This window comes from Hypomesus transpacificus, chromosome 18 (assembly GCF_021917145.1).
Source record: "Hypomesus transpacificus isolate Combined female chromosome 18, fHypTra1, whole genome shotgun sequence".
NCBI classification, from domain to species: Eukaryota; Metazoa; Chordata; class Actinopteri; order Osmeriformes; family Osmeridae; genus Hypomesus; species Hypomesus transpacificus.
Window position 1 is genome coordinate 8,313,166 of NC_061077.1, and position 17,651 is coordinate 8,330,816.

Here is a 17,651-nt window from a genome sequence, read left to right on the forward strand (position 1 = left end):
TGTTTACATATATATCCTTGACATTTTGGAAATTTCATTTTGGTTATCATTTTATCTAGCTGTAGATGATAAAGGTCTGATCAAAAACTTTCATGCCACCGTCAGAAAGTGCTTCAAAGAAATTATAAGTAGAGCAACACGCCCTATTGGAGAGTCTTCAGATAAGGAAGCACGTTGTTTTAGCTTTGACAGATCATAGCAGCTTGCGATGGACTTTCAACAACAGGTGAGCATTAGAACCCAGGCTACTCATTCTTTATTTTCCTGCAGTTTTTTCCACATTATTAATTAATTTACATATTTGCCAACATATAGCCTATCACTGATGTGCTGTAGGTTAAACTAAAGAGCTCAGGTCATTCACACACCTCCGTATGGTTAAAAAAAGATTACTATAAGATTGGCTTCAGTAGAATCATATCAGAGTTTCGAAATATACAGGGACCACTTTGCATAGCTTTAATTATGGTATTGTAATTTAGACAAAAAGTCTGAAATATTGATTGCTTCAACTTTACAACCTTTTGTTGTTATAAAATGTCGGTAACATTTGTGTTTAAACAAGCCAGCACCTTGCTCATTTCACTTAGCTCGATCTTGTGAAACCTGCTTTCAAACTGGAATGGTGGATTTATCCAGGGTGGAGAATGGAATGCACTGTTTGTTGTTCTGTGTACACAGGTTGATGGAATTGAATCCACTGCTCAATTTGGAGACTTGATAGAATTTAAATACCCTATAGGATACTCACATTGGGGTGTATATGATGGAGATGGATATGTGATCCACTTTTCGGTAGCAGGTGAGTGACATGTTTTTGATAGAAAGGAACCTAAAAGTGAGGCACTATACATGTCTATCTCACTATCACATATTCTGACTAAATATAGCTAATGTGCTGTGACCTGTGTGTTAGTGGCTGTGGAACAAAGCTGTGTTACAAAAATAAATCAATTTAATTGCACAAGCTAGTCTTTATCAATTGTTGAAACATTGTCCACACAATAAACTAAATACAAGAAAGTTAGATGAGATGTTTGTGAATGCAATATAGCCTACGTTTTTCTTAAAACCGCCTCTAAAATACATTACATATACTTTTCTCCCATGATTATATAGATGAGAGCCAGTTGATGAGTAACATTCAACTATTCAAGAGGTAATCGTGGCTACCAAACCAAAACTTTTTTCTCACTGGAAGCGTCAACATGTTTATCTATAATTGTGCACTGATGAAAATCCCCCTAGATCATTTGCACGAGTATGCTTCTGAGAAAAATCATTTGTGATAAGTGATACTTAATTCGATAGTTTAGAATAGATTAATAGGCGGAGGTGCCGTCTGACGAGAGGCTAGATAACGCTACCAAAAAGGCTATGACGCTGCTGCATTCTGACGACGACAAGATTTGTCAAATTTCATCGTAACCCGGATGTTCATTCAAAACTGGACCGGATGTTCTTTCATTTTAGTTGAGATCACGAAAATGGGCATGTTAATTGTTAGCGTCCGTTCAGACAGCACAATTACTCAAAAATTCTGTATTTTCTATCTTTAAGAATTCGTGACAGGTTATGTAAACAGAAGGTCTCTTCAACCAAGAAACAAAAGAATCAAGCTAACAATTACACCCCCTTGGCAAGTTAAGGTAAACATCGTTTGGCTACAACTGCTGGGTTGCTAGTTAGCCAGCTATCTTGTAGCTAGCTACCACCACAACAAGAAATATATTTTCTGTTTAGCTAGCGTTACATTAACACGCATAGTGGCCAGACCAAACCGTTGTCGGGCAATCAGCTAGCTAGCTAATGGTGATTTGTTATGAGTGAAATCCATTCTAGCTAGGACTATAACGGGCGAAACTAAGGAATGTTCGAATAGCTAGGTTATCATGTTATAGTTCGCCTAGCTTGCTAATTAGATGGCTTGTGCTAGTAGATTAAATCAAACCTAGCTGTCATTCTTTTCGAAGCTTCAGTGTTGTTTGCATATCTCCTCCTAGCTACAGATGTCCATGACCTGATATGAAGCATATTCTGTTCAAACCGACATCTGCTCAAATGTTGTGTCGTGGAAGGTTCTCTAAAATGTCATGTGAGCAGTCTGCCCAAGGTTCAGTAAATCTGTCTTCTACTTAGCAAGCTAATTAGCCAATAAGCTACTGCACCATTTTCAGGTAGCTACTTTTATAGCTTTGTTTTTATGTGATGCCTGATATTGCTGAGGGTGAGCCATCTGCTAGTTTTGCTGTCAACTCAATAGGAAGTCTAAACTATTACCTCTATTTGTGGACGTCGGTGTTTATTCATTATTTTCTGTTTCTTAGGAAAGTTGTGGAAGTTCCTACCTCAATACCACACTAGTGATAAGTGAATTTCACACCGTCATCGCCCTCACCGTGTGATTTGTCGACCCCTGACACAAAGTGATGACCTCACAGCAGCACCCCCTCCCCAATGCAAACGTCAACCCTCCCTTGCTTGTCCCTCAGAACTCTTCAGCTCAGCAGGCTAGGCCTCACATTCACCCCAACCCGCTGGACTCAACCCACAGCAGTTCTGTGACTGCTCACTCTCTTCACCACAGAGGTCTAATGGGTGGTGTTGGGTCGTCATCTGTTGGAACCTCCAGTGGAGTGACAGTGAATCGGAATGCCTCATCCTCTAATCCAAACTCTGCCTCATCCCGGAGGCCCTCATCTGGTCGATTTGAGCCCTGGCCTGAGGAGGCTGTGGACAATGCCTATGGTCTATACTCACTTCACCGTATGTTTGATATAGTTGGAGCCCAGCTCACTCATCGCGACGTTAGAGTTCTGTCCTTCCTCTTTGTGGACGTTATTGACGAATACGAGCGAGGAGGAATCAGGAGTGGGCGAGACTTCCTATTGGCCCTAGAGCGGCAGGGTCGTTGTGATGAGACCAACTTCAGACATGTGCTGCAACTGCTGCGTATCATTACACGTCACGACCTGCTGCCCTATGTCACTCTCAGAAAGAGACAGACTGGTGAGTGAGGGTTGCGCACACATGAATACTTTTTTTTGTATTTATGTACTGAATGTATGTCTTTATATGATCAACCTCACATATACAGTGGTTTACCAGATCAGACCAAACTAAAATCTAAGTTTGATAACAAAAAGCCATTGGAAATTGCTCCTGAATTGTAGCTAGAAATACACCTAGCAAAAACTCCTAGAGGTTGTTTGCATGGCGCAATACAATTCTTTTATATTGTGTTTCTTAGTATGCCCAGACCCAGTGGATAAGTACCTTGAAGAGACATCAGTACGTTATGTGTCTCCAAGGGGAGGAGCTGAGAGCAGAGAATCTATACCACATAGAAGAGCAGGTGGGTGTGCAAATCTGCATAATACTAAGTTTATGTTGATCCTCTTAAACAATCAAAATGTAACATGCCTGCAATATTTGTTTTGTTCCTCATTAGGCCCCCAGCCAGTGATTTGCTGTTCCCCCTCGGGGCCCCAGGTTGGCCCTTCTCGTACAAAGCCAGCTCCCCCAGGACCTAGTCGCAAAAGGAAGAGAACCCACACCACAGGAGACTGTAGGGAGAAGCAAACTTGTGGTAAGGCCAGGATAATCCATTTAATCTAAGTCTTACATTTTCAGACTGTTAATAAGCCAATGATTTATTTGAATTAAAAAAGGCTGTTTTCTGACAGGTGGGGTATTCAGTGAGTGACCCTTGTGTTTGACATTGTGATGTCTGTGACAGAAAGCATCTACTTATATCTCATACCTTTTTTACTCACCATGATTCTCCACTCTGGCTCTCTCAGATATCCGCCTACGAGTGCGTGCTGAGTATTGCCAGCATGAATCAGCGCTCCAGGGCAACGTTTTCTCCAACAAACAGGAGGCAGTGGAGAGGCAATTTGAGCGCTTCAACCAGGCCAACACCATCCTAAAGTCCAGAGACCTGGGCTCCATTATCTGTGACATCAAGTTTTCTGAGCTGACCTACCTAGACGCCTTTTGGAGAGACTACATAAACGGCTCTCTGCTGGAGGCTCTGAAAGGGGTCTTCATAACAGACTCTCTCAAACAAGCGGTGGGACACGAGGCCATCAAACTGCTGGTTAATGTGGACGAGGAAGACTATCAGGCTGGTCGTCGTAAACTTCTGCGTAACTTGGTCACAGGGGGCAGCGGGGCAGGAGAGAGCAAAGAAACTGTGCCCTAACTTGTCAGTAACAGCAAATAGACCCTCCTTGTTCTGAAAAGAGAACTGCAACTTGATGGTGTGTGAAATCTTGGATATCTCTTCAATGGCTGTGAAGAGAGCAAGGAAGAGTTTCAAGTGAACATTTGGCTAATTGAGAAGTAAGAGTGGGCCCTACCAGACGTTGTCTACAGAGAAAATGGATAATAAAGTCATCAACACTCGTGTCAATCAATTATGGACCACATCACAGAACAGACAGGCGATAAGTGTTTCTTTTTTTTCTCAGAAGGAACAATAATAATATTGTAACTTGTTATTTGAATTCAGAATAGGATTAACATTGTCTTTTGATATCACCCAGGTCTTTGACCCAGTCATTCTCAAACTGACACCTCCTGAGGTTGAACTATTGCTCCACATTTCTAACAATTGAATAGTTCTTGTTTTAATCCCCCTAAACAAACAATTACTTTTGAATTTAGACACCATTTGAAATGAACAAATATTGAGTGTTTTTTTATTCTTTTCAACTAGGCTTTGACTGTTGAGACAAACCTTGTTAGAGTGGAGACAAAAGTGTGCATGTATGATTTGAAAATGTTTTATTATAATCCTGAGCTGACATTTTCAGCCATCATCACCATAATAATGCCGTTTTGCTTTGCATCTGCACCATTTACTTTTTTAAATGTACTTTAAAGTCACTTATTCTTAAATATCCCCAATAGTTGTCCAGACGTTTAGTTTATCATCTGACTTTCTCTGCCCTCATATGGAGTGAATCTGTGTTACCCACTGTATCTAATGCCAAAACTGACCCTCTTCCATTCTTCCAATGTAGACACACTCTCACTTTGGGTACCTGCAACATCAGCTTTCTGACTCCTATTTGCTTGACAAAGTTAAAAAATATCTAAAGTCAACACAATATCTGGATAAAAAGGACAGTATCACAAATGTAGGTGTGTTCTGTTATTTTACTCGGCATGTTGTTGCCCTTGCTAGTGTGCAAGACCAGAGTCAATTGGACCAAGGTTTGAGTAATGAAGTATCAACAATATTTGTTCTGTTTTTTTACTATTCATTTTGATGTGCTGCATAGAAATGAATCATAACTTGAAAAAATAAATCAGATCTTATACCACAGGTAGCAACAGTATTCCAGTGGTATATGTGACAATGTTACCTGAGTTAAAGAGCCACCAGTACTTGCAAAATGAGATGAGCATCAATGCTATTTTGACTGTGTTTACTTCATTCATATATCGGGTTGTGTTTCTGTAAGTGAAATGGTTGGATTAGCAATCTTTTTCAGTAGGACTCATAGCTTCTTGTAGTCCAGTGTGGGAAGAGGATTATGTGGATGTGATCACTGAATGTCAGGGAACATTGTTAACATTGCAAGAAAACATACTCTTGTCTCCTAGATTGCAGTTGTCCATGTCTATTTAACAAGGTATATTTTCCTGTTTGTCTACTACCAACCGACAATAGATTTCTCTCACATATGGTAGTATCAATGGGCAGAATACATCAGATGATTGTCAAGTCAAATGAATTGTAAGTTTTGTGGTTTAATTAATTTAATGTACACATTTTGACCCCTATTTGACAACTATTCTATATCATTGTAGGCCATTCACACCTGAAGCAGGTATACGATCCAGCAATTAACTACATTATTTTGACAGAATTCCCCCAAAATTAGTTAAACTCAGTCAGTAGTCCAACTATCATTGATTGGAAAAACAGGTTTAGAAAATGTCAAAAGAGTTGGATATTTTTTTGATGTACTGTCTCTAATTTTAGTATAGGTTTTTAGAAAGTGAAACTTCTTTCTCAATAGGAACATCACCATAGAAAAACAATTGAGCCACATGCAAGAAGCATGTCTCAAAAGTCCACTGTTACTATGGTTTTAAGACCATTCTCTATTTCCCAATGGAATAGAATGCAAAGTTGCAACTGGTATCTATTATATAGGTTATGTTTTAAGCGTCTGTCAGTAGATTGCATGTAAGTCATGATAACCCCCAGATACATAAAAAAGAAATGCAACTTCTGTAACCTGTAGATAACTCAATAGGCTGTCAAAAAGTCTAACTTTTAAATGCCATTATCTAGTAAACTATTGTAACTGTTGATGGATACCTTTTGTCAATTAAATACAGCAGATGGGAAGGAGCAATACTAATTTCAACTGTTCTCCTGTAGCAAGCAGTTAGACCCACCAATTAGGAAATTACATGAAAGCAAGAAATGCAGCAGCACATTGTTTGCCCATACTCTCGCCTTATGTTCTTTTAAATCATTTTATTTGTGTTGACCAAGAAAGAGGTTGTGGTATTACGTGAAGATGTACATGGTTATAGTTGATTGGCACATCTAATGTTTGTACAAATCAAAATTAATTTGTTCAAAATCAATAAAAATGTTCTATAATCAGTATTGAAACAATACTGTCTTGATTTCACATAAAGGTATATATTGACCAAACATGCCATAATTATAAATAAATATATCAAATATATGTATACATATTTATTTTTTAATGTTCATCCTAAATGCATTAACTAATTTTCATGCATTTCTTTATTTCTTTCAGATTTGGTCCTCCATAGGTACAGTGTTCAAACATGTAAGATCATTTTTTATGTTGATTTCAATCAAACACTCACAGATATGATAGATAGTTCACAGAAATGTTATTGAACATAGTTACTGGAGTTACTGCAATTTAACTTTTTTCTTGCTGATTATACCTTTAATCACTATCTTACAAGTCAGGCCAAACAACAGCAGTAGACAGGCCATAATACTGAGGAGGAGTGCAAACACGTCCACGTTGTGGAAGGCGTACCAGGGCATCTTATAGGACTCAGTGCGTAGATGTGATGCCCCCTTGTGCCTCATAACATATTCTAGCCAAAAGAGGGCACTGTCCATTGGTTTCATAGGCTGATCATGATGTAGCTTTGACATTCTAAGCATATTTTTCCTGTAGGGCATCTTCTCATTGAGGATGTCTCTTAGAGACTGTGTCAGAGTTTCCTCCTCTAATGCTGTCACGTCTAGAACCTTGGCAACCCCCCTGGACTTCAGACGCACCATGTTATCAAACTGGTCAAAAATTAGGGGAAGCCCTAACATTGGAACCCCGTGGTAGATCGCCTCATAAATCCCATTGGTGCCACCGTGCGTGACAAAGGCTTTCGTTTTAGGATGGCCTAGCAGATCATTCTGAGGTAGCCAGTCTACTAACATGGTGTTGTTACCTAGCTTAGATGGCCTCTCTCCCAGGTGTCTCCAGATTACCTTCTGAGGCAGGCGAGCAAAAGCCGCTGCGATTATCTCTGAGATTTCAGGAAGGAGGCTCCCTAGCAAAGTCCCCAAAGACATTACCACTACTCCATATTCCCCAGAACTCTGCACGAATGCCTCTATATCTGCTGGCAAAGGTTTAGAGGGCTTACACTGGAACCCACCTATGTAAACCACATTGGGCATTGTTGGGCGTGGAAACTCAAACACAAAGTCCACACGCATTAGCCAGAGATCAGCCCCCTGAATAAGAGAGTAAATATTGGAGTTTAGGCCTATGAAGTTATCACACACTCCCTGGTAGAGGGGTCTTGTTACAATGTAATCAATGTACAATCCAATGCCATAATGCAACATATTTTTCAGTCTATTGACAAAGCTCATCTTATCTGAAACCAGGGATCCAATAGTTGGAACATAAGACAGTGGTGAGGGTGCAATCGCAAAGTGTCCATCTGCATTGGTGATCCAGCGAACATTGAACACTATTGGTAGCTCTAAGTACTTTCCTACTATAACTCCTCCTGCAAATCCAGGATCAGTCAACATCAAATCAAAGTTTGTTTCCTTTAGTTTAGATACCAAAGCTTTGTTCTGTATAACCAAATGGGCCATTTCAGCACTGGCACGATGGGCATCCTTTAATAATTGAATTGCCTCTTTTTGGAGAGCAATGAAGGAAAACACTGAGCGTTCTCTTGTCCAAATCTCCAGGTTTCTCCTCAGGAACGAGGCCATGTAATCTGGGTCCTCCAGGTTACTAGCCTCCGAGACTGTCACAGTAACAGAGGTGTAGTGAGGAGCTTGCTCATGGACATACCAGCTTGTGGATGAGCGGACCACTGTTATTCTGTGGCCCCTCTGATGGAGATCCTTCAAGAGAATGTTCATGTTGAGCCAGTGGCTTCCATCCACTGGGTAAACTAGGATCTTGCCAGCATGACTCTGTGTCGGGAAGCCCCACAGAAGCCCAACCAGAAGAAGAAGAGCTGGTTGTGTGTGGAAGCAGGTTTCTACCCGAGAGAGTTGCATGATGTCTCTTGAAATGAAAATGGAAGCAGATGAGATATAAGTAAATAAGTAAGTAAATACAGAAGTTAAATTGATATGTTAATATGTACACTGTATTCCCTTGCATGCATACATTCTCACACAAATGTATACTCACAATCACACCCACCCACTCAACCACACACACACACACACACACACACACACACACACACACACACACACACACACACACACACACACACACACACACACACACTCACACTCACACACACACTCAAGTCTCTAAAATGTTGCTGGTGCTCGAAAGCCTCTTAGACAAACCACTGAGCTCTGCAGCTGCACACAGAGTAGGCTGTCAATGTAATCATGGACAAACATGGGGCGGGTGGCTCATTGGTCAAGTGCACATACCAAACAGGCCAAGGCCTTACAGCAGGACCCTCCCATCTCTCTCTCCTTTACATTTCATGTCACAGCAGAAATGCCCTAAAAAATCAATTTAGTCCCATTCAACATCTTGAATGTTTTCCCTCAAACCTAACCTGAGGTAACCTAAACCTATTCTGAACCCAAAGTCGGATCCTAAATCAAATCTTAGCTCCTTACCCCAACCCTTAATGTAATTCTGGTCACTAATCCCTATTAAAACCCCTGGAAATAGCATTTTCCCTAATTTACCATTCTTGAGGGGATTTTTGGTCACCAAGAATAGTTAAAAGAAATAAGTAAACAAAGGCACCATTTACCTGGACTGATAAAAACTGAAAAACTGTCTTGTTTTCTTCACTGCAGGTTTGGTTCAAGCATATTCAAATGGCTCGGAAGAGAGCTCTAAAGTTTTTCTTTTTTTTTGCAGGAACTGGTGAGTACAAGTATTAATGTCCACATAGGAAATCCAAGGCAAATATTGTTGTTTCAAAGGCTTCCATTTATTCCTTCCATGTCATATACATATTCTTCTGCAACAAAAGCTTTCAAAGCTTATACTTGAAGTATGCTGTTTTCGGGCGCAATGCAGGGGAAGTTAGCTCAACCTTTGACCAAGGCATGTTTTTCATGTTTCGACAGTGGGAGGTGCTTGATCTGATCTGAAGCATGTGTTCTAGAAAAACAATGCCTGCTCACAAATACAGATTATTCATAGGAGATTAGTTGCGGTGCACAAAAATAATTTATGTAATTGTGCTGATTAATAGAGATTCATCCTGCTACCAGCACATTCACGTAACATTTATTTTTATTTTATAGTATTAATAAAACGTAATTTGATTATAACCATCAGATGCAATCAGATTTTGTACACAAAAGCTAAGGTGAAATCCAGCTCTTGCCCAGAATATTCTCCCATCTGTGAAATTATTGACAATACATGACACTGGCATTGTACTGTACAAAAGCCAGGAATACCGCTATCATGCTCTTTACATGTGTCATTTGTTCTCAGCACATTTACTTTAACGTGTATTTTGTTGTCATTTACAGTAAGTCCAGAGGCATAGGTTTGTTTTCAAATGTGGGTGGGACAGACTTTTGGCTGCGGCCATTAAATGTAATTTTGATTTCCTATGCCCCACCCATGTTACCTACTCCCCTGAGTAAATCCCAAATGGCATCTTGGTGAATCAACATTTTCCTGTAAGTTTGCTTTTGCACAATTTGACTTTCTTGTTGGTTTAATTCCACAACCACAGAAATTGAATTCCGACTCAGATAACTTGAGGAACTATATTTAGATCAAATCATGCATTATCACATTATGGACTAGACACAAATCACTCAATGGCCGTCCTATTGAATGGCCATCAGGGAATTAAGATTTTTTTTTCTCATGGATTTGAAAAGGGAACTGAGTGTTCATTTAGTTATCTTGAAAAATATAATAGTTCTAGAAAAAAGTTGAACTATTGTAAATGTCTTGTTTGTGTTATCTAAACAGCTCACGTTGCCTCATGTGCCTGCTTATGCAATTTGATTCCAGTATATAAAGCCTTTTGTCTAACTGTTCTCCATTGTGCTTTTTATCTAGTGCACGCATATCTATGTCCAAAGTATATTATGTGGTTCCCCATCTATGAGTAATCTTCTTTGGAGTTTACACAATAGGTGTCCTTTTCTCAGATATCTTTTCTTCTTGTGAGAGAATGTGGTAACATGAGAAAATAAACAAAATCTGAGTATAAAAGGACATCTACACAATTATGTGTTCATTATTTTCACAACTTTGGCAATGGCACTTAGACCAAAAGAAAAGTGTTTTTTCACACTTCTGATTACAGGTAAGCAAAATATGTAAAGAATATATACCAAATGTTGTTTTGATGGATACTATACATAGCACACATTTATATCTCAAAGATGTTGTTGCTTGTATGTCTGCATTCCTTGACAGTAGAGAACCTTCTCCACATGCACTATAGATGACACTAGGCTTACATAAACAAACTGACCTAGGCTAACCATTATCATACTAGAGGTGCAATAAATGTGTTTAACCTTATCTGTGTTGAGTGAAAGATATGATCAAGTCTAGGGTCAGAGAACTCTTTAAGTTTCCACGTGCACGTGCACTCTACCTCTGGGATTGATCCCATTGACAGCTGATATTCAGGGGAGGGGACTTCTCACCGATATGTTTAAATGGTCTTACATGAAAACTTGTGAACCAGACAATTTTGTATTGCGATCAGATTTGTCTCCTTGCCGGCAAGCATTAAACTATTGTGCTTTCTTTGAATCCGACGACTGTGCATTACTTAAAATTATCCTAACAATGTAAGTCCTGTTCTTTTTCATAAAGTTATTTGCTACAGTGAGGGAATTCCTAACGGCCCCCAAAATGGATGTAAGTAAAATGATAAACATTTCATTTGGTTGTTGAAAATGTGTTTATTTCTTTTAAAGAAATGTTAAAAAAATAGAAATAACATTAGAAATATTTAGCTACCCCTACTGTGCAAACACATTTGAATAATAAGAAAATACGTTTTAGATTAAAATACCTTTTATTGTCTACAGTCGATGTACGTCTAGTGGATGGTCCCAACAACTGCTCTGGAAGAGTGGAAGTGTTGTATTCAGGCCAGTGGGGTACAGTGTGTGATGATGATTGGGATTGGATGGATGCAAAGGTGGTGTGCAGAGAGCTGGGATGTGGAGAAGCTCTAGTGGCCCTGGGGGAGGCTCACTTTGGACAAGGAAGCGGGGAGATCTGGTTAGATGATGTTAGCTGTACTGGGACAGAGGAGTCTCTGTTTGGGTGCAACTCTCGAAGATTGGGGTCACACAACTGTGTACACTTTGAGGATGCCGGGGTCAAATGTGTGGGTATGTATATAATACATACATTGATGTGCTCCTGAGCTCCAATTGGTTAAAAACCAATCGTGTTTCCTGGAGCTGACGTAAACTCTGTCTCCCTCTCTTCTTTGTATTTTTTTTTTTAGGTCCATCACTCCAAAATGTTCATTGTGAGTTATAAAATACATATTCTAATCAACATTGGATAAACTGTTCAACACAGGGAATGCTATTGTTTTGATCAACACTGTATTCTTGTTTCAATATAAATTACTCAAAAAGCTGAGAGAGTGCGCCTGGTGGACGGACCTGATCTCTGCTCCGGGAGGGTGGAGGTACATCAAGACGGGAGTTGGGCCACAGTGTGTGGCCGTAACTGGGGTTTACTTGATGCCAAAGTAGTATGCCGAGAGCTGAGTTGTGGAACTGCTCTGGGGGCTCATCCTGAAGCTTTCTCTGGCATGGGGACTGGTCCAATCCTGGAGGTGGTGTGCATAGGAAGTGAAAGGTCTCTACTTGAATGCAGATCACAAGAAATTGGAATAGCTGACTGTGACCATGGTGAAGCTGCCAGCGTATCATGCATGGGTATGTCAGCCAACAAATACTAACAAATAGCAAATACAACACCTATTAAGAATCAACTTCATCTGTATTTCTTAGGAAAATCTGTGATACATTGAACTCCAAATGTCTGATAGAAAAATTTCCTTTTTGAAATAATGCCTCTTTCTTCTGTTTTCATGACCATATGGATATTCAAAGGACCCCCAGGCAGAAACAGTGAGCTCATGTTGTAAATCTTATTTCATTGAATCAAGCACTTCACTAATGAGTTGGTCATGCTATGCTATATGAAAGCTACAGTATGTTTGTGTTCACTGTTCTGGATCCTGTAGCACTAATCTATATATTTTTTTACAAATAAATTAAATCCTTTTCTTTCTAGTGATGTCAGATGGCCAGTTGATCCGACTGATGGCGGGTCCTGATCATTGTTCAGGAAGGGTCGAAGTGTATCATGCAGGCCAATGGGGTACAGTGTGTGATGACGACTGGGATTTGAGGGATGCAGATGTGGTCTGCAGACAGCTAAACTGTGGGTTTGCAAGGGAAGCCCCTAAACAGGCATGGTTTGGAATGGGAATTGGTATTCCCATTCTGCTAGACAACATGGGTTGTGTTGGTGGAGAGGATTCCATCTTTGACTGCCAGTCCGAACCTGTAGGTCAGCACAACTGCATGCACCATGAAGATGCAAGTGTTGTTTGTTCAGGTAAGATTGTCACCATGTTGCTTAGTTTTGGGAACATTCTTTGATAAAAACGTTGGCATCTATAAGTAATAGTTTAATAACACTCAAGCACTTACATTTACAAAAGGCTAAATAAATATTTTCATGACATGCAGCTTTAATCTATTTGATTAATCAAATTGTTCCCCTTTGCTTTTACATTTCTACAATTACCAGTTTCACACATATGTAAGTATATTAATTAGCATTGATTATTTTATGTTCAGCCAAAGCACTAACAAGTGGCGTGTAAGCATTGACAACATATAAACAAGATGTCTTCCTCTAAAAAAGCTGGATCTTCCATCCGTTTGTCCGATGGCCCCAACAACTGCTCTGGGAGAGTGGAGGTGTTGTTCTCAGGCCAGTGGGGTTCAGTTTGTGATGATGGCTGGGATCTGCGGGATGCCCAAGTGGTGTGCAGAGAGCTGGGCTGTGGAGAAGCCCTAGAAGCCCTTGGCCAAGCCAGGTTTGGTCAAGGTTCTGGACGTATCATTCTCGATGACATGCTTTGCATTGGTACTGAGGGATCACTCCAGGACTGCAGTGGAAGTGAACCAGGAGTGCATAACTGTGGCCATAGTGAGGATGCAGGGGTCATATGTACAGGTAAGTGGACTTATAAAGATGAGGGTGACTGATAGACAAGCAAATGTATTTAAAATAGACAATTAAACAGATTATCTTTATTTTGTGTCGTATAAATTTAGATGTTTCCTTTGGCACCAGAGTGCGCCTGGTCAATGGCCCCAACAACTGCTCTGGGAGAGTGGAGGTGTTGTACTCAGGCCAGTGGGGTTCAGTGTGTGATGATGGCTGGGATCTGCAGGATGCCCAGGTGGTGTGCAGAGAGCTGGGCTGTGGAGAAGCTCTGGAAGTCTCTGGAATGGCCCAGTTTGGACAGGGGACTGGCTCCATCACCCTGGATGACCTGGCCTGCTCTGGTTCTGAAGACTCTTTGCTGCAGTGTCCCCACAACGGCCTGGGGAACCATAACTGTGGCCACCATGAAGATGCTGGCATCACATGCACTGGTAAGTGAGGTTCATGTTTAATCTCATGCAGTTAATTTGTCATTAAACCTTGTGCTAATAATACAGATACTATAGCATAGATATTTAGGTTGACGATGCATTATTCCGTCTAGATTTCATCCCAGTTCATACAAACACCTACTGTATGAGGAAGACTACAGTACATCTTTTCTTCAGATTGTATGACCCAAATGTTTTATTTAACGTCTGCTGCATCATCCTATTTCCCGTTTGTTACAACAGACAGTTTACCCAGAGTACGCCTGGTCAACGGCTCCACCAACTGCTCTGGGAGAGTGGAGGTGTTGTACTCAGGCCAGTGGGGTTCAGTATGTGATGATGGCTGGGATCTACTGGGTGCCACGGCAGTGTGCAGAAGGCTGGGCTGTGGAGAAGCTCTGGAAGCCCCACACCAAGCCTGGTTTGGTCAGGGTTCTGGACCTGTCTTTCTAACTGACATGCTTTATGATGGCACAGAGGGATCATTTCAGGAACATAGTGGAAGTGGACAAGGGGTGCATAACTGTGGCCACGATGAGGATGCAGGGGTCATCTGTACAGGTCAGTGGACTCAGGAATAAAAATAAAATGAAGCATTTTCTTTTAACTTTTGCGCTGTGGGAGGTCTGAGACAGATCAATGGTTAAAAGAAAATCTTTCACTTCATTTTTGTATCAGGTAAAGTTGTCGCAACACGACGGTTGGTCACACTGACTAAAGGGTCACATTGACCCGAATGTTACACAAGGGTTGAAAAGACAATAATTGTAAAAATATTAGGTGAGTGTCAAAAAATGACACAAAAGATTACACCTATGTTAATTGTTTTGGCTCTTTTTCTCTGTGTTTCAATATAGATGGTTCCCTTGGCACCAGAGTGCGCCTGGTCAACGGCCCCAACAACTGCTCTGGGAGAGTGGAGGTGTTGTACTCAGGCCAGTGGGGTTCAGTGTGTGATGATGGCTGGGATCTGCAGGATGCCCAGGTGGTGTGCAGAGAGCTGGGTTGTGGAGAAGCTCTGGAGGTCTCTGGAATGGCCCAGTTTGGACAGGGGACTGGCTCCATCACCCTGGATGACCTGGCCTGCTCTGGTTCTGAAGACTCTTTGCTGCAGTGTCCCCACAACGGCCTGGGGAACCATAACTGTGGCCACCATGAAGATGCTGGCATCACATGCACTGGTAAGTGAGGTTCATGTTTAATCTTGTGCAGTAAATGTGTCATTGAACCTTTTGCTAATGATAAAGACACTATACATATTTAGGTTGAAAATGCATTTTTATGTCTATATTTCATTCCAGTTCATACAAACACCTACTGTATCAGGAAGACTACTGTAAATCTTTTCTTCAGATTGTATGACCCACATTTTGTATTTAACATCTTCTGCATCATCCTATCTTCCGTTTGTTACAACAGACAGTTTACCCAGAGTGCGCCTGGTCAATGGCACCAACAACTGCTCTGGGAGAGTGGAGGTGTTGTACTCAGGCCAGTGGGGTTCAGTATGTGATGATGGCTGGGATCTGTGGGATGCCCAGGTGGTGTGCAGAGAGCTGGGCTGTGGAGAAGCTCTGGAGGTCTCTGGAATGGCCCAGTTTGGACAGGGGACTGGCTCCATCACCCTGGATGACCTGGCCTGCTCTGGTTCTGAAGACTCTTTGCTGCAGTGTCCCCACAACGGCCTGGGGAACCATAACTGTGGCCACCATGAAGATGCTGGCATCACATGCACTGGTAAGTGAGGTTCATGTTTAATCTCATGCAGTTAATTTGTCATTAAACCTTGTGCTAATAATACAGATACTATAGCATAGATATTTAGGTTGACGATGCATTATTCCGTCTAGATTTCATCCCAGTTCATACAAACACCTACTGTATGAGGAAGACTACAGTACATCTTTTCTTCAGATTGTATGACCCAAATTTTTTATTTAACGTCTGCTGCATCATCCTATTTCCCGTTTGTTACAACAGACAGTTTACCCAGAGTACGCCTGGTCAACGGCTCCACCAACTGCTCTGGGAGAGTGGAGGTGTTGTACTCAGGCCAGTGGGGTTCAGTATGTGATGATGGCTGGGATCTACTGGGTGCCACGGCAGTGTGCAGAAGGCTGGGCTGTGGAGAAGCTCTGGAAGCCCCACACCAAGCCTGGTTTGGTCAGGGTTCTGGACCTGTCTTTCTAACTGACATGCTTTATGATGGCACAGAGGGATCATTTCAGGAACATAGTGGAAGTGGACAAGGGGTGCATAACTGTGGCCACGATGAGGATGCAGGGGTCATCTGTACAGGTCAGTGGACTCAGGAAGATGAATTTGACTGGTGGAAAGGTTTTAAATTACTAAATAGCCTGGTGGAAGCAGCACAGCGTTAATTGATACATTATTTCGGTATATTGTAAAAATGCTGTTTTCCAACCCCAAATTAGGTGTTAGTTTACAGAAACTGTTATGGCTGAATTGTTTCAAAAATACAATAATTGTACACATATTTGGTGAGTATCAAAATAATGACTCAAAAGATCACACATGGGTTAATTGTTTTCATTTTCTGGGGGTTTCAATATAGATGGTTCCTTTGGAACAAGAGTGCGCCTGGTCAATGGCCCCAACAACTGCTCTGGGAGAGTGGAGGTGTTGTACTCAGGCCAGTGGGGTTCAGTGTGTGATGATGGCTGGGATCTGCAGGATGCCCAGGTGGTCTGCAGAGAGCTGGGCTGTGGAGAAGCTCTGGAGGTCTCTGGAATGGCCCAGTTTGGACAGGGGACTGGCTCCATCACCCTGGATGACCTGGCCTGCTCTGGTTCTGAAGACTCTTTGCTGCAGTGTGCCCACAATGGGCTGGGGAACCATAACTGTGGCCACCATGAAGATGCTGGAGTCACATGCAGTGTTTAAGAATAGTATTTTAAAATCCTTTAGATCAGTTACTTTTACAATGATGAGTCACACTACTGAAAAAGGCAATTCATTTGAGAAAGCATGTACTTTCCTGACAATAACATCCTGTTAAGATCTATATCCTGACCATATAGGTGTTTTTTGATTGCATTACCACACCTCCTGTAGTCACCCTTTTCCTAACTAATATAGGCAGAAGGCAATAGTCTCTGTTTCAGTACAAGTATATGAATTTGAATGCCTCGTCTTTGAATAAATCTTAAATAGCAAGCCCCCTTTTTCATCTGACTCAGAATCTCATAAAAATGTACCCGGTTCCCTTACCCCACTCCTGTAGCATGAGCAATATATTATTAATTGGGATGTAGCAGGCTGCATGGCTACCAATATTTATAATGAATGTAGTTAAAAAGACAACTTGCTAGAGAGTAAAAGTATAATTATGTAAATTAAGTGTTTAGGCCTCTTGAACAGTAGATGTAAGGATGTTTCTACAACATTGACTTACAGGCTAGGCCATATATATTTTCATTGTAGTCCTAAGATAGAGGAGGGGTTGTAGAGGGAGGGATGGCTACCAGATCGTCAAGTTCGG

General features: G+C 41.2%; 3 protein-coding genes across 10 annotated transcripts; 2 read left to right on the forward strand and 1 right to left on the reverse strand.

Annotated features, from left to right (window-relative positions):
• The first annotated feature begins 121 nt into the window (after positions 1-121).
• dedd (death effector domain containing) lies at positions 122-6,634 on the forward strand. 8 transcript variants are annotated; one of them, XM_047041121.1, is made up of 8 exons: positions 122-226; positions 682-802; positions 1,120-1,159; positions 1,561-1,649; positions 2,328-3,009; positions 3,251-3,355; positions 3,452-3,589; positions 3,804-6,634. In XM_047041121.1, the coding sequence occupies exons 5-8, from the start codon at positions 2,430-2,432 to the stop codon at positions 4,205-4,207; spliced, it is 1,227 nt and encodes a 408-aa protein (XP_046897077.1). In that variant the 5' UTR covers positions 122-226; positions 682-802; positions 1,120-1,159; positions 1,561-1,649; positions 2,328-2,429; the 3' UTR covers positions 4,208-6,634. The 8 variants fall into 8 exon arrangements, with proteins under 8 accessions (XP_046897077.1, XP_046897079.1, XP_046897078.1 ...); XM_047041127.1 differs by having other exon boundaries at positions 140-226; positions 743-802; XM_047041123.1 differs by lacking the exon at positions 1,561-1,649.
• ugt5e1 (UDP glucuronosyltransferase 5 family, polypeptide E1) lies at positions 6,158-9,991 on the reverse strand. The gene is made up of 2 exons (XM_047041078.1): positions 9,271-9,991; positions 6,158-8,549 (listed from the first exon to the last, which is right to left on the reverse strand). The coding sequence occupies exon 2, from the start codon at positions 8,540-8,542 to the stop codon at positions 6,917-6,919; it is 1,626 nt and encodes a 541-aa protein (XP_046897034.1). The 5' UTR covers positions 8,543-8,549; positions 9,271-9,991; the 3' UTR covers positions 6,158-6,916.
• Positions 9,992-10,751: 760 nt separating this feature from the next.
• On the forward strand, positions 10,752-17,294 carry LOC124481176 (deleted in malignant brain tumors 1 protein-like). The gene is made up of 15 exons (XM_047041026.1): positions 10,752-10,800; positions 11,322-11,366; positions 11,540-11,848; positions 11,968-11,991; positions 12,104-12,409; positions 12,587-12,604; positions 12,771-13,097; positions 13,293-13,304; positions 13,410-13,724; positions 13,826-14,149; positions 14,393-14,710; positions 15,007-15,330; positions 15,569-15,886; positions 16,130-16,447; positions 16,725-17,294. The coding sequence occupies exons 1-15, from the start codon at positions 10,752-10,754 to the stop codon at positions 17,051-17,053; spliced, it is 3,336 nt and encodes a 1,111-aa protein (XP_046896982.1). The 3' UTR covers positions 17,054-17,294.
• The last annotated feature ends 357 nt before the right edge of the window (positions 17,295-17,651 follow it).